This window comes from Wyeomyia smithii, chromosome 2, assembly GCF_029784165.1.
Source record: "Wyeomyia smithii strain HCP4-BCI-WySm-NY-G18 chromosome 2, ASM2978416v1, whole genome shotgun sequence".
Classification (NCBI taxonomy): Eukaryota; Metazoa; Arthropoda; class Insecta; order Diptera; family Culicidae; genus Wyeomyia; species Wyeomyia smithii.
The window spans coordinates 266,657,788-266,670,983 of NC_073695.1; the positions used below are offsets into that span (position 1 = coordinate 266,657,788).

General features: G+C 40.3%; 6 protein-coding genes across 7 annotated transcripts; 4 read left to right on the forward strand and 2 right to left on the reverse strand.

Moving 5' to 3' along the window:
• The first annotated feature begins 34 nt into the window (after positions 1-34).
• Positions 35-2,600, forward strand: LOC129724336 (porphobilinogen deaminase). Its single transcript, XM_055679100.1, has 3 exons — positions 35-607; positions 876-948; positions 1,009-2,600. The coding sequence occupies exons 1-3, from the start codon at positions 551-553 to the stop codon at positions 2,469-2,471; spliced, it is 1,593 nt and encodes a 530-aa protein (XP_055535075.1). The 5' UTR covers positions 35-550; the 3' UTR covers positions 2,472-2,600.
• Positions 2,588-3,262, reverse strand: LOC129724339 (protein anon-73B1). The gene is made up of 2 exons (XM_055679102.1): positions 3,002-3,262; positions 2,588-2,941 (listed from the first exon to the last, which is right to left on the reverse strand). Exons 1-2 carry the CDS (start codon positions 3,158-3,160, stop codon positions 2,837-2,839), a joined length of 264 nt encoding a protein of 87 aa, XP_055535077.1. The 5' UTR covers positions 3,161-3,262; the 3' UTR covers positions 2,588-2,836.
• A 481-nt stretch (positions 3,263-3,743) lies between these two features.
• Positions 3,744-5,213, forward strand: LOC129724338 (uncharacterized). The gene is made up of 3 exons (XM_055679101.1): positions 3,744-4,297; positions 4,358-4,779; positions 4,838-5,213. The coding sequence occupies exons 1-3, from the start codon at positions 3,952-3,954 to the stop codon at positions 5,051-5,053; spliced, it is 984 nt and encodes a 327-aa protein (XP_055535076.1). The 5' UTR covers positions 3,744-3,951; the 3' UTR covers positions 5,054-5,213.
• Positions 5,214-5,740: 527 nt separating this feature from the next.
• On the forward strand, positions 5,741-7,775 carry LOC129722564 (uncharacterized). The gene is made up of 2 exons (XM_055676137.1): positions 5,741-7,032; positions 7,097-7,775. The coding sequence occupies exons 1-2, from the start codon at positions 6,211-6,213 to the stop codon at positions 7,688-7,690; spliced, it is 1,416 nt and encodes a 471-aa protein (XP_055532112.1). The 5' UTR covers positions 5,741-6,210; the 3' UTR covers positions 7,691-7,775.
• Positions 7,776-8,013: 238 nt separating this feature from the next.
• Positions 8,014-11,915, forward strand: LOC129724597 (zinc finger MYND domain-containing protein 10 homolog). 2 transcript variants are annotated; one of them, XM_055679598.1, is made up of 6 exons: positions 8,014-9,148; positions 9,203-9,733; positions 9,789-10,443; positions 10,504-11,535; positions 11,595-11,735; positions 11,794-11,915. In XM_055679598.1, exons 3-6 carry the CDS (start codon positions 10,352-10,354, stop codon positions 11,855-11,857), a joined length of 1,329 nt encoding a protein of 442 aa, XP_055535573.1. In that variant the 5' UTR covers positions 8,014-9,148; positions 9,203-9,733; positions 9,789-10,351; the 3' UTR covers positions 11,858-11,915. The 2 variants fall into 2 exon arrangements, with proteins under 2 accessions (XP_055535573.1, XP_055535572.1); XM_055679597.1 differs by having other exon boundaries at positions 8,015-9,148; positions 9,203-10,443.
• On the reverse strand, positions 11,865-12,825 carry LOC129724598 (40S ribosomal protein S12). The gene is made up of 4 exons (XM_055679599.1): positions 12,710-12,825; positions 12,451-12,470; positions 12,060-12,393; positions 11,865-11,998 (listed from the first exon to the last, which is right to left on the reverse strand). Exons 2-4 carry the CDS (start codon positions 12,465-12,467, stop codon positions 11,927-11,929), a joined length of 423 nt encoding a protein of 140 aa, XP_055535574.1. The 5' UTR covers positions 12,468-12,470; positions 12,710-12,825; the 3' UTR covers positions 11,865-11,926.
• Between the last annotated feature and the right edge of the window lie 371 nt (positions 12,826-13,196).

Genomic DNA, 13,196 nt, shown 5'->3' on the forward strand with positions numbered 1-13,196 from the left:
GCGGCGGTGGTCAGGTCAGTGTGGTTTTATGTTTTTCTTATATGTATACACGTAAGTCAAAAACATGTCAATAGAGTATGTTACTTCGGTTACCTCAGTGCGGGGCGAGTGCAGTCAGTCGCATGCTTCCTTTTGACGTTAGTCTATCGTGTTGGATCTTTTCAGCTTCCTCCGCGTTATAGGAAGATTGCGTGACAAAAAAATAGTGAATTGCATGTTAACAGTTACTTTTGTTGTTGTTATACGTGCTTTATAAAGTATATCATGCTTCAAGCAGCATAAAAAGGTGCTTAAGCTTAACACCACTACAAGTGTGGTGAAAAAGTGCTTTAGTCGTTTAGGACTACTAATACTGTCCGGATCATCGGGCGGATACTTGTACTTACACAATAAAGTATAGTGAATTGCTACATGAACAAACCCCGTTCATTATTACCCCTTAGGCCAAAGATATTGGTTGACAATCGATTGCGTCCGCGGGTCATAAAGGTGATACAATTCTTATCTAATTGACGGTGAAGGTAACCTGGTTGGTTATTGAGTTAGAGCCATGACTGGCAAAGAGAAGGAGCAAAAGATCATTCGTGTCGGGTCGAGGAAAAGTGAGGTAGGTAGATAAATTAATGTTATGTCATCCGAATGTCGTTCACGCGCATGATGTAGGGGTTCTTGAATTAATTGACTTTCTTGAAGCGTTCTACAGACAAGGTAGAGCGTCCCATTGTGTATTCTAATGTTCATTATCATAGTACCAACAAATCGATACCAGAAATATTGTCTTTAAATCGCTTTAATAATAAACATTGAAACCATACAACAAAGTTTGTAATCTGATATCCTAGAAGTTTTAACGCCTCTACCGAATATTGTTTCAGTTGGCTCTTATTCAGACGAAATATGTCATTTCCTGCCTGCAGAAATTGAATCCAGGTGTTCAGTTTGAAATACGTAGGTTCTATAACTAAACCGGATAAACCATCATGTTTCACAACCATTTGTCTTTTACAGATACTATGACAACTGTCGGCGATCGGGTGCTCAATAAGTCCCTACCGAAGATCGGCGAGAAATCACTATTCACCAAGGACCTCGAGGACGCCCTTCGCACCGGAGGTGTCGAGTTTGTGGTACACTCCCTGAAAGATCTTCCCACTGCCCTACCAGTGGGGATGGCAATCGGTGCCGTACTAGAACGGGAAGATCCCCGCGATGCTTTGGTCCTAAACGAAAAACATCGCGGAAAGACACTAACCACGCTACCTCAGGGTTCGGTCATTGGAACCTCCTCATTGCGGCGGTCGGCTCAGCTCGCTAGAACGCATACTCACCTCACGGTTTGTGATATACGTGGCAATCTGAACACCCGCTTAGCGAAGCTGGACATTGCGAATTCCAAATTCGCCGGTATTATACTAGCTCAAGCGGGCCTCACGAGAATGGGCTGGCAGAAACGGATTGATCAAACCATCGAACCTTCGGAGATTCTCTACGCAGTTGGGCAGGGTGCCCTGGCCGTCGAGTGTCGTTCCAATGATGAGTACATATTGGATATGCTGTCCAAATTATGTCACGTGGACACTCAGTGTAAAATTCTAGCAGAACGCAGTTTTCTAAAAACGCTTGGTGGAGGCTGCAGTGCGCCAGTTGCAGTTTGTACAAATTTGAAGCGAAAAGCGGAAACGGCTGTACTAAATATTACGGGTGCAGTTTGGAGTCTAGACGGGCGAACAGAACTACGTGCTGAAGAGGGATGCAATCTGAGTATTAAAGAGTCTCAACTAGACACCGATAATGGCAATCTGCTCCCAGCTAAGAAGAGTCGCCTCGAGATAGATGTTGAAAACAATGGAGTTACCAATAGTTCCCCTCCACGCCTGAGTCCGGAAATCGTAGACGATTCAAAGCCCAGTTGTTCCAAGAGTGATCAGAAATTAGATTTAGCAAAATACATCGAAGCTCATGGCGATATGTTTACAAAATGTTCCTACTCATCATCGAAAGAAGGTGCTCTTAAACCGAATCAAATCGTCGAGCAGGGCCAGGGCGACGCAAAGGAACCGATTTGTCCCAGCAGTGCATTTCCAGTGGGGGTTGATTTTATGGGCGATTGTCCGTACGTCAGCATCGAACAAAAAGTGGACCAAACCGGCCTCCAGTGCCCGGTTAGTGGGAAGTTTCTGGAAGAGCAACGACCTGTGATAGAGACCAGTGCTGAAAAATGTCCTTTTCTGGCTCAGCAGGCTAGAATCCTAGATTATAACGAGAATCTAGACAGGAAGATTGTAGCGCCTAAACTAGAGGACAGCAGTAATACGCTGTTTTGTGGAATGTTTTGCCACAAGACTGTGCCAAGAGAGTTATTTACTTCGGCAGAAAGGTTAGGACAACGGTTGGCTCAGGAATTGATTTCCAAAGGAGCGTTAGACGTAATGAAATGTGCTCAAAACGAGATTCATTCGAAGATTGCCTAATAATCGTACTATTTTTTTTTCTTACTTTCTTCATTTTGGCGCCGGTTTATGTTTCTATTGTTTACTATCGTTCTGTTGCATCGGTGTTAGTGCAAAATTTTCTAAGAAAAATATAGTTCATTTTTTGAAGATTGTGGTACATTAATTTTATTTGTGAAAATCTTTCGAGATCAACTGAAGCATTATTTTTATTGTATGTTGGACATGTTTTCTGACCGCAGTTTTTGTACGACAAAGGGTCTTATTGTGTTAAATAATGTGTTGTGTTTAACATGAATAATATTTTAAAATAACTTATGCTTACGAAACAAAACGAGCATATAGCTTAATACACAGATGGAAACTGTATAATGAACAATCATTATTCAACGTCTCTTCTTTTTGTCTTGCTTTCGGCTGCGATGATACGGCCGTCTGGGAGTATTTTGTGGCGAGGAATGTTCCGAACTGGAGTCATCACTATCGTTACCCTTTACAAGCGAAAAAAAAAAGAACAATTACAAGATTTAAACAAATGTATACCACAGTACCTTCAATCCGTTCGCACCGTCAATTCCACCTGACGAATCTGGTAGTACAATGCATGCAGCCAAACATATCATTTGGAATATAGCCCCGACGTAAAGTCCGTACCGTATCACTGTTCCGAAGAAATCTTCTTCGGCAATGTTCACGATTGTAGCACTCATTTCATCTGTGGTGTTTTTTAGCAGCAGCTTATGATAGATGTTTTTCCCGTAAATAAATCGATTCTCAAGCTTTTCAGACAAGCTGGACTGCGCATACGCAAATGCTACAGCAAAAACAACAGGATTTGACAGATAGCGTCAGGGTTCTCAAAGCGATAGCAAAGAACCAGGGTCTATGCTTTCCATTGAATTTGTTCCTTGTTCAGAGGGTAAGAAAATTATCACCATTACATTTTGTCTAACTAAATCCTCAATTGTTGGTATCACCGATTACATATCTTTGTTATGAGCCATTTAAAGTCCTCCGTATCTGGAACGCAGAACATGCCCAGGTAACAAATTTCGTTATCAGATGCTTGAAGAGCCTATCAGAATGCACTTTGAGTAAAGAAGCAAACACAGTAAAATAGATCCGATCGCCACTTTAATTGAAAACTAAGCTCATTTAGATAAAAATGAAAGATGGTCAAAGGTTTTTCCTTATAAAGCCCGTGGTAAAAATATTTATAAAATTACGTGAAATACAAACTCGCCTCGGTTTACGATTACTTTTACTGGTTCACTGTAACCCAACCTTAACAACGACATTGGCGCTTTTATTGTTATGACAGCACTGGGAAAAGTGCTTAAAATAAAAGTTTCAAAATCAGTGATGTACAATATCTGTAAATTGTATTCCAGTATTAGTTTTTAAATGTTTAAGTTTTGTATAAGCAGCAGAGTAATAATAAGATCGACGAGTGAATAAACTTGAAACGACTTCATGATTAGATAGAAAATTTCAATAAACCATGGCTAGATTAAGCAACGTACGGGTGAAGCTGTGCGACCAAATTCTACTTCACAAGTTGAATCTATTGAACAACGCAGTCGCCCGAGCCGGACTGTCGGAACGAGAAATGGAGGAAGCATTTAAGCAGTCCATCGGTTACCGACCCAGCCGTCTATCGTGGACCCAGTGGAACGATGGGACACTTTCCATTTTGTACAGTGTAATTTTTCTGATAGCACTCTTCATTCTGACTCCGTTTCTGGCCTCGTTGATCGAAGTCATCCTGGGAACCCGTTGTATAGTGCCAAATAATTATCTGGTTTGGGAAGCTACCCGTCCGTTGTCCGATTGTGACTTTTGCCGAGGTAGGTTTTGGTTGTCATTCGAAGGTGTTTGATTTAAAATGCTTTTTTTCTTTCGAGCAGGAGTTCAGGGACCAATTATTCTGGCTAATTTGTCCCGGGAGGATTTCAAACCCTACGCGTATTCCTCGAGACCGATTATCATTAAAAACGCTATATCCCATTGGCCAGCTGCGAAACTGCTCAACTTCACCTTTCTAAAGGATCTGTACTATAGGCATCAAGCTGCTTTGGATAGTTTTCATGAGGACTGTCAGTATTTGCACTTCAAATCCAGCTTTCAAACGCTAAAGGACGTTTTTCACATGTCGGAGGATTTTCGAAAGGGCAGCAAGCCCTGGTACGTAGGTTGGAGCAACTGTAACCCGGTTATTCTGGCAGAGTTGCGTAAGCTGTATCCGAAGCCGCACTTTCTACCTGAGGATGCTGAGATGCCTAACACGGATTTTGTTTTCCTTGGCTACGAGCAGGGCGCTGTAATGCACGTATGTTGGAAGGTCTATTTTTATTTACGATTCAAATAATAAGTTGCTACGGTTTTAGATTGATTACATCCCACGGTTGATGTGGCAAGCCCAGTTGCGGGGCAATAAAAGCTGGATTTTGGCCCCCACGCCTGAATGCGACAACGAATGTCGCAGCTTCAGTTTTTATGTTGAACCGGGAGATGCTCTTCTAGTGGACACTCGGCTCTGGTATCACGGTACATTTATTTACAAGGGCGAATTTTCGCTCACCATTCAATCGGAATATGGGTGAAAACATTTGATTTAAATATTGTTGAACGATATTAGTTTGTAATGGTAAGTTAAGTAGGTGTTTACGATATTGTGTTTGTTAGTGGTGTAAATATGTCGTGTGCCATGATTTCATTGTGAAAAATTTATGTATGCTTTTAGTCAAATATATATTCTTATAAAAAAAAAAAACAAGAAATTTGTTTGCTTATATTTCAATGGTGTGACGTGTCACAGCCGCCGACGTTCGGCGCACACGTCGTGTTTTTACTGTTAACGTTGATATCTTATGATTTCAAGATGATTTCTAACAAAAAGAGGGAAACGTGCCATTATTTCGATACAAAAAGTAAAATAAGCTGCCGTGAATTTTATGCTTTGATTTGACCATTCGGCAATCGATGAGTGGTGTGATTATAAAGTTACGCGTAGAACGAAGCGGTAAAAGCAACAGAGTAAATATCTTTTTTATAGAAACAATAGGAGCAACATTAATGTTTTCAATAACAACGATAATGTGATCAACAACGACGGGAAATTTGAAAAGGTAATACATATAGGTATGTTGTCGATATCATATAACATAACTCCGACGTTTAAGCGCTGCATGCGCTATCGCGCTGCTCGAGCCTACGCAGTATGTCATCGGTCACAATCGTCACAATAATCTGCGCCCGCATTTCACCGCACTTTGAGTAAACAACAATTCGGGTTATTCGCGTTGAAAGAGATTTCGAAGGCTGTTCGCACCTACGTGAACTCTCATATGCAATTGTCAAAATGTGCGTGATGACAAAAGCAAAAATATTTCCTTCCTTCTTTTTCGCATGCAAAAACCAAACAAATATCAGCAACACCGTCAACGCGAATAGTGTACAGCTAAAATTTGTGTCTACCTAATCCCTTTTTTCTTGTTCTAATCCTTTTATCTTTGTTTTTCAATAATTCTCGTATTCAGCTCAGTTATTAGCAAGGTTGCCACTAGGCTAGAAAAATCTAAATTTGCCATATTCCCGATCGCGCGCCAGGCTGTTTTATTAATATTTTGTCTGATTTTATTCGAATCTTGTCGGCAACCCTGATTAGTGGAAGGACACGAAAGAAACGCATCAGGAATCTTTCCCGTCCATTGTAGAATCACGCAGTTTTTGTATAGTGATCGTGCTTCTCGGGATCATCATGGCAACGGAACGGCACATTAACGACCTTCCATCGGAAATGGTTGGAAGAATTCTGGATTATCTGTCCTTTGGCGAACGGAAAGTGGCTGCTCTGGTCTGTCAACGGTGGAACGAGGAGGTATTTTCGACGTGCTTTCTTGATCGTGTCCTATTTCGAGTGTTCCCTGATCAGTCTGCAGTTGTTTGCAAGAGCGTTCGAATCTATCGGCATATGCAGTTCTGTAAAATGATCAGAAGAGATTGGTCCGCGATATTGTCGGTGCTTGATAAGTTCGGGCCTCAGCTGTATAGTCTACATGTTAATTTCTACACAACACCGCAGCTTTGGGAACTTTACCGGAGGACGCAACATTTGAAGCAGCTGACACTGGAAGTGTCCTGCAAGGAATTAATTTTTGAAGAAGAGTTTTTGCCGAGATGGGATGATGTGGAAGAGTTTACCTTAAATTATAACACATCAGATGAAATGGGGATCGAGTTTCAATTTCTAACACCAAATATATCTAGACTAACCATGGAATGGCGCTCTGAGAGTTTTCTCGGAGAATCACTTGACGTGTTGCAAAGATATGCACGAAAGCTAACATATCTTGATTTGGGCGAAATAAAACCCGGGTATGACGAACTTGACGAAGATAGCTTGCAGCAGTTCTTTTCGGTTGCCACTGAGCTCCAAACAGCGTTGATACGTTTTCAAATATCTCCTCAAATATTCAAAACTATTGCTAAAAGTTGTAAGCACCTGAGAATGTTATTTTTCTGTACTGATCTACTGAAGACGAGTGATCTTTCCGTTCTGGATGAACTAACTGAACTTAAGGTATTTTGGAAACATTACATTTCTTGTTCTGTTCGTTATATAACACTAATTCAATTTCAAATAGGTTCTTCGAATACGAAGCAAGGAATTATTACAAATCGCAAAAGTTTCGCACAAGCCTCTGCCGAATGTCGACACACTTTGCCTACAGCTGGATCACAACCCGAGTATCTCTGCAATCGAATATTTAGGAAAACGACTGCCAAACATCCATACGCTCAAAGTTATGATAGGTAGCAGCAGGTTTAGCATGGGCGTAGATGTTCTAAACCAAATCTGTTACAGCTTCCGACGACTGAAAACTCTCACGGTAAACGATCGTTCCTACCTTAACCCTCTACCGATGGAAGGTTTCAATCAACTGCGGCATCTGCACCGTTTGGAAGAACTTAATCTAACTAACGTTGAGTTATCGATTTCGAAACTACCCACCACAAATATTCGACGACTGCGACTCAACAGATGTAAGTTCGAAACCAACCAGTGGGCAAACTTGGCGAAAGTCATGCCTTGCTTGCAATATCTCGGATTTCGAGAGAGTGGCTTCGTGAAGGGGCACCTTTCAGCAGCAGCACTAGCACTACCCAACTGTACGGTAGAGATGTGTGATTATTATTTGTATCGGAAAGTGATGCGTATTTTCTTTTTGGAAATTTAAACGAGATCATTCCTGGAACTGGACCTCATATGAACAGTATACTAATAACTTTATAATTCAAAATGCATTCATTATTAAAATTAGTAATAACAATGACATGCATTTCCAGTCACTCACATATTGTTGAAAGAAATCATAGCTTGAATTATTGGAATTATTACAAATTTAATCAAAATACCAAGGCTCAAAATAGAGGTAGGGGATACCAGATGTGCAGATATTTGCAGATTTCCCATAGTCTCAAATCACAGGTCAGTCTCCTTATATTTGCGCAGACTTTTTCAAAATGTGTGCATATTTTTGTAGACTTGCAAGTACGAGCGCATTTTTTTCCAAATCACGGATAGGTTTTTTCAGATTTCAAGCTATTTCGAGTAGATTTTTTCGATTTTTCGAGCAGTTGCAGACATTTGTCAAAAACATCTGGTATCTCAGCAGTCTCAGTTTCCAAATCAAATCGCGACAAATCGACTCTAGAGCTCGGTATCTTTTGTGCAACATGACTTGCCTCAAACACGATGGACGAACTAGCGACATTACTTATCTATGAGGACTGAATAATCTAACTGCGGACAACCAGTTTTGGTGCGCTCAAAGAACCGTGGCTCACCATGACAGCGGAACGCCACATTGATGACCTTCCGTCGGATATAGTTGGGCGAATTCTGGATTACCTGTCCTTTGGCGAACGGAAAGTGGCTTCTCTGGTTTGCCAAAGGTGGAACGAGGAGGTATTTTCGACGCGTTTTCTGAATCGAATCCTAATTCGAGTGTTCTCCGACCAGTCCGAAGCTGTATGCAAAAGCGTTCGAGTCTATCGGCATATACAGTTTTGTAGAACGATCAGAAGAGATTGATCCGTGATACTGTCGGTACTTGATAAGTTTGAACCTCAACTGTATAGTTTGCATGTTAATTTCTACACGACACCGCAGCTCTGGGATCTATATCAGAGAACACAAAATTTGAAGCAGCTGACGTTGGAAGTGTCTTGTAGGGAACTGATTTTTATAGCGGAAACTTTGCCGAGATGGAATGATGTGGAAGAGTTCACTATACACTATAATACATCTGATAAAATGGGGATCGAGTTTCAACTCTTAACGCCAAATATATCTAGACTGACCCTGGAATGGCGCTCTCGCAGTTTTCTCTGACAATCGCTTGAAGTGTTGTATAGATATGCACCAAAGCTAACATATATTGATTTAGGTGGATTAAACGGGTACGACGGCTACACCGAGGCTACCTTGCAGCAGTTCTTCTCGGTTGCTACTGAGCTCCAAACAGTGTTGATACGTTTTCCAATATCGCCCCAAATATTTTTTCTTCACAATATCGCCCCAAATATTTGAAAGTATCGCTAAAAACTGTAAGCACCTGAGAATGCTATTTTTTTGTACCTTCAAACTGGAAATCACTGGACTTTCCGTTCTGGATGAACTAACTGAACTTAAGGTATTTTGGAATATCAAATGTCTAAATGTATAGCGCTAATTTGACCTCAAATAGGTTCTTCGAGTACGATTCGACGACTTATTGCAAGATGTAAAAGTTTCGCACAAGCCTTTGCCGACTGTCGACACACTTTGTCTACAGCTGCAGAACAACCCGAGTATCTCTGTAATTGAATATTTAGGAAAACGACTGCCGAACATCCATACGCTTAAGGTTAAGATAGGTAGTGACAGGTTTGGCATGGATGAAGACGTTTTAAATCAAATCTGCTACAGCTTCTTACGACTGCAAACCCTTACGGTAAACGATCGTTCCGACCGCAGCCCGCTGCCGATGGAAGGTTTCAATCAACTGCTGCAACTGCACCGTTTGGAAGAACTTAATCTAACTAACGTCGAGTTATCGATTTTGAACCTACCCACCACAAATATTCGACGGCTGCGGCTCAACAGATGTAAGTTCGAAACCAACCAGTGGGCAACCTTGGCAAAGGTTATGCCTTGCTTGCAATATCTCGGATTCCGAGAGAGTGGCTTCGTGAAGAGGTACCTTCCAGCAGCAGCACTTGCCCTACCCAACTGCACGGTAGAGATGTGTGATTATTACTTGTATCGGGAAGTGATGCGTATTTTCGTTTTAGAAATTTAAAAGGCAAACTACAATCCCAAAACTGGATCTTATATAACTAATAACTTAGTAATGCGAAATACATTTATTATTAAAATTAGTCAAAACATTCACAAGCATTTCTAGTCACTAACATATTGTAGAAGAAATCATAACTTGAACGTTACAAATCTGCTTAAAATGCCGCCAAAGACAAAGTTATACTTACTTGAAAGTTTAAAGAATTATTGATTATTTAGAAAAAATATAAAATTTATCCTTGTGCTTCTACTGTTCATTTTTTTTTTCTATCAAAGGAAAGCAATCTCTAATGTTATTTTCATGACTAGAATCCTCCTGCAAGTTTCTCAATTTGGAGTTATGCGACTTGAACAGAAAAGAACAAAACAGAAAAACTTTTAAAACCCAAAAAAAAAAAAAAATACCAAAATAACCGTAACCTGTGTGGTGAGTGGCAATAATCCACGAGTTGACCATTCATATAGACTCTTCAAAAGCCTGGTGGTTGTTATGGTAACCTCAGTTTGTTTGAAAGCTGATTGATTTCGTCCTGTGATTCGGCCACAGTCAGTAAACATGTCTTTTCCGAACGTCATACTCCCAGAAGAGATTGATTTTCTCGTACAAAGTTTGCGCCAATTCCAGGTTGTAGATATAGGCAACCAAAGGTATAGTTGAGCCACGTCTATTTTACGTGAATCTTATTTGATAACACCTGTTTTTACCAGCTGGTTTGAACAATACGAAAATGTTTTGAAACTAACACAACAAGCTTACATCGAAGCTAGCACCCAGCAGGAAGAAGTGATCAAAGAACAGATTATCGTCGAGGGAAAACTTCCCCTGCTGGTACATGAAATATTTTGCGTCAGAATTTGGAGGATCAAAGTTCTGCCAGAGTTGGTGGATGGAAACAATCTAAAAGCTTCCTTCGTTCCGTACAGTGTGCTGTACTATGAAATGAATATTGTTGCCCTACTAGAAACGGTTCTATTCTACTCAAATAGTTCCGAAGCTTTGGGAGACAGTATTCTGGATTTAGTGGATTATTGTGCACAAGCAGTTGGACTACTTATTGGCCTCTCTAACGATGATAGTATACAACAGGACACACAATCACTGCTAACGGAAACAGCTCAAGAAGAGCTAGATCGTTTGAGGAAAGATATGCACTTCAGAATAGGTTTAAAATGTATAACTATTTTGAACTACGTGATAGAAAACTTATCAGCGCTTCCGCTAAGTGTGAGCAGCCGATTGGTCAAAACCCACGATGTTCCCTGTCTGATATCTAACATTTTACACTTAAAACCTTGGCTGAGAAAACGTAAAGGCTTTGAAAAATTTACTAACGACCGTTGGGAATCTGTTCATGGGTCCGACGTTTTCAAAATAGTTAAAAGTGAAGCTCAGGCTTGGTTTTGTCTCTTTGGCTTGCTAACCAACCAAGTTTTGATGGGTGAGTACGAAATCAACGAATTCCGGCAGAGAGAGATCTGTAAATGCGTAGGCCTTCTAACCGAGCAAACCGTTGACCAGATCCCAGTACTTGTTCATTTGAAGCAGGTTCTGTGTTCAATTCAAATGAAAACAGGACCGAAACCTACGTATCGCTCGAATCTGTTGCTAGAAGAGGTGCCGGAAATCGAAGACAATTTGATGACAGCTGCAAAGTTGTATGGCTGGAAAAAAATTGTTAGAAAACATAGAAAAATATTTGTCGATTTAACACAGCAAGAAATAGCCGACATTGCGAAGAGGTAAAACCACAAAACTTACAACGTTGAAATTTGTAAAAATTGTTGGCATATTATTTTAGATTGAATACAACGTATAACACCCATTTGCTGGAGAAAATCTCCGATAGTAAAACTGATACTGATGGCCAACATTGTTCGACCTGCAAACAACCAGCCGAAAAGAAGTGTTCTAGATGCAGCTCTGTTTATTACTGTTCGCGGTAAGTATGTAAAATAAACACCAAAAACCTACTAAACAATCATACCTCCATGTTCCAGTGACTGCCAAGTTGCAGATTGGCCACAGCACAAGGAATTGTGTCATCAGCTGAAAGCACTCTAGTCACTAATCACTGTTTACCGAGAATTAAATTTCTTATATTGGTTTGTGTAGAATAAACACCTTCATAATTTAACTCGACTGTCGCAGTTGTTTCAAATGCTCCTTGATGACATCATGGGCAGGAGTTTCCTCACCGTACGCCTAAGAAACAGAAAATAAACATTACAATATTACTTAATTACAACAATCAGTTTTCCATTACCTTCAATACCACACAGGAAGCTCCAGAAATTTTTCGTGGCTTACCCTCTTTGTCGATCTTGCAGAGACCCGACCATTCGCCAAGCTTCTTGTTGGAATCAACCCGGATAAGTGGAATCTGGTGTTCGTTGCACAGAGCCGTGATCAGTTTCTTATACTGGGGTTCGTCACAACTTTCCGCCAAGATGCAGAGCACGGCTTGGCGTTTATCCAAGGCTTTGCAAGCTTCATGAATACCATGCACCAGACCATCAGCAATCAAAGATTTTTTCAACACTTCCTGTAGAGCCGTGTTGACATCCATCGTTCCGTCGATGGGAGCGACTGGAGTTTCACTATTAGAACAAAATAACATTCACTAAACCGAACATAATAATTTAATCTATACTTACACTTCAATATCCGACATTATCTGTAACGAAAAATTTAACAAATAGAGTGTTAAAAGCCATATTCTATACTACAACGTCAAAAAAGCAATCATCAAAACATCGCCATCACGAAAAAGGTTACGGAGAATTGATCGATTAAATTCTCGTTGAATCACACGTAATCTACTCCAATTTTGACTATAGTAAACTCCGCACATTTTACTGGGACGAATTATATGATTGCTGTAGGTTTTTCGGTTCAAAATAGCTCAAAACTTACGAAAAGATTTCTGTACACAACGAAATGTGTTTCGATCACAGCGGCAGGATGACGGAAAAAGAGCGACAAAAACTTTAGACAGACAGCAGGCGGAAGTTGATTACTGCTTTTGACGTAAGCATCTGCTGACAAGAAAATTTATCTACAGCGTTTATTTTCCAGACGGTAGTGAACAGTGGGATTGTAAGCATGAGCGTTGGAAAAAAAATCTTAATAACATCGCCGACAATTCATATACTATGTAAAATATATTAAGCTGAGTTGGAAGAATCTAACCATGTAACTTATGCTCTTGAAAAAACTTCTATATTATGTTCTTATCTATTAAACCCTTTTTTTAATGTTTTTAAAACGAGAGAAATAATCGAACAAGCACTTTTGTTATTTACGAGTTACGACCTCCCGATTCGCATATTGAGTGTATACAGTCGTCGTTCGCTAACTACAACATGTTTACATTGCAGTTATCGAATACCGTTCGATAACA

Bases quoted from the DNA above. Each gene is read 5' to 3' on its own strand.
- LOC129724336 (XM_055679100.1), top strand. From the start codon at position 551: ATGACTGGCAAAGAGAAGGAGCAAAAGATCATTCGTGTCGGGTCGAGG. The intron at 608-875 runs GTAGGTAGATAA...ATATTGTTTCAG, and splicing joins TCGGGTCGAGGAAAAGTGAG to TTGGCTCTTATTCAGACGAA. The intron at 949-1,008 runs GTAGGTTCTATA...TGTCTTTTACAG, and splicing joins AGGTGTTCAGTTTGAAATAC to ATACTATGACAACTGTCGGC.
- LOC129724339 (XM_055679102.1), bottom strand. From the start codon at position 3,160: ATGAGTGCTACAATCGTGAACATTGCCGAAGAAGATTTCTTCGGAACA. The intron at 2,942-3,001 runs GTACTGTGGTAT...TCGCTTGTAAAG, and splicing joins ACGGTGCGAACGGATTGAAG to GGTAACGATAGTGATGACTC.
- LOC129724338 (XM_055679101.1), top strand. From the start codon at position 3,952: ATGGCTAGATTAAGCAACGTACGGGTGAAGCTGTGCGACCAAATTCTA. The intron at 4,298-4,357 runs GTAGGTTTTGGT...TCTTTCGAGCAG, and splicing joins CGATTGTGACTTTTGCCGAG to GAGTTCAGGGACCAATTATT. The intron at 4,780-4,837 runs GTATGTTGGAAG...CTACGGTTTTAG, and splicing joins AGCAGGGCGCTGTAATGCAC to ATTGATTACATCCCACGGTT.
- LOC129722564 (XM_055676137.1), top strand. From the start codon at position 6,211: ATGGCAACGGAACGGCACATTAACGACCTTCCATCGGAAATGGTTGGA. The intron at 7,033-7,096 runs GTATTTTGGAAA...AATTTCAAATAG, and splicing joins ATGAACTAACTGAACTTAAG to GTTCTTCGAATACGAAGCAA.
- LOC129724597 (XM_055679598.1), top strand. From the start codon at position 10,352: ATGTCTTTTCCGAACGTCATACTCCCAGAAGAGATTGATTTTCTCGTA. The intron at 11,536-11,594 runs GTAAAACCACAA...ATATTATTTTAG, and splicing joins ATAGCCGACATTGCGAAGAG to ATTGAATACAACGTATAACA. The intron at 11,736-11,793 runs GTAAGTATGTAA...TCCATGTTCCAG, and splicing joins TCTGTTTATTACTGTTCGCG to TGACTGCCAAGTTGCAGATT.
- LOC129724598 (XM_055679599.1), bottom strand. The intron at 11,999-12,059 runs GTAATGGAAAAC...TCTGTTTCTTAG, and splicing joins CTTCCTGTGTGGTATTGAAG to GCGTACGGTGAGGAAACTCC.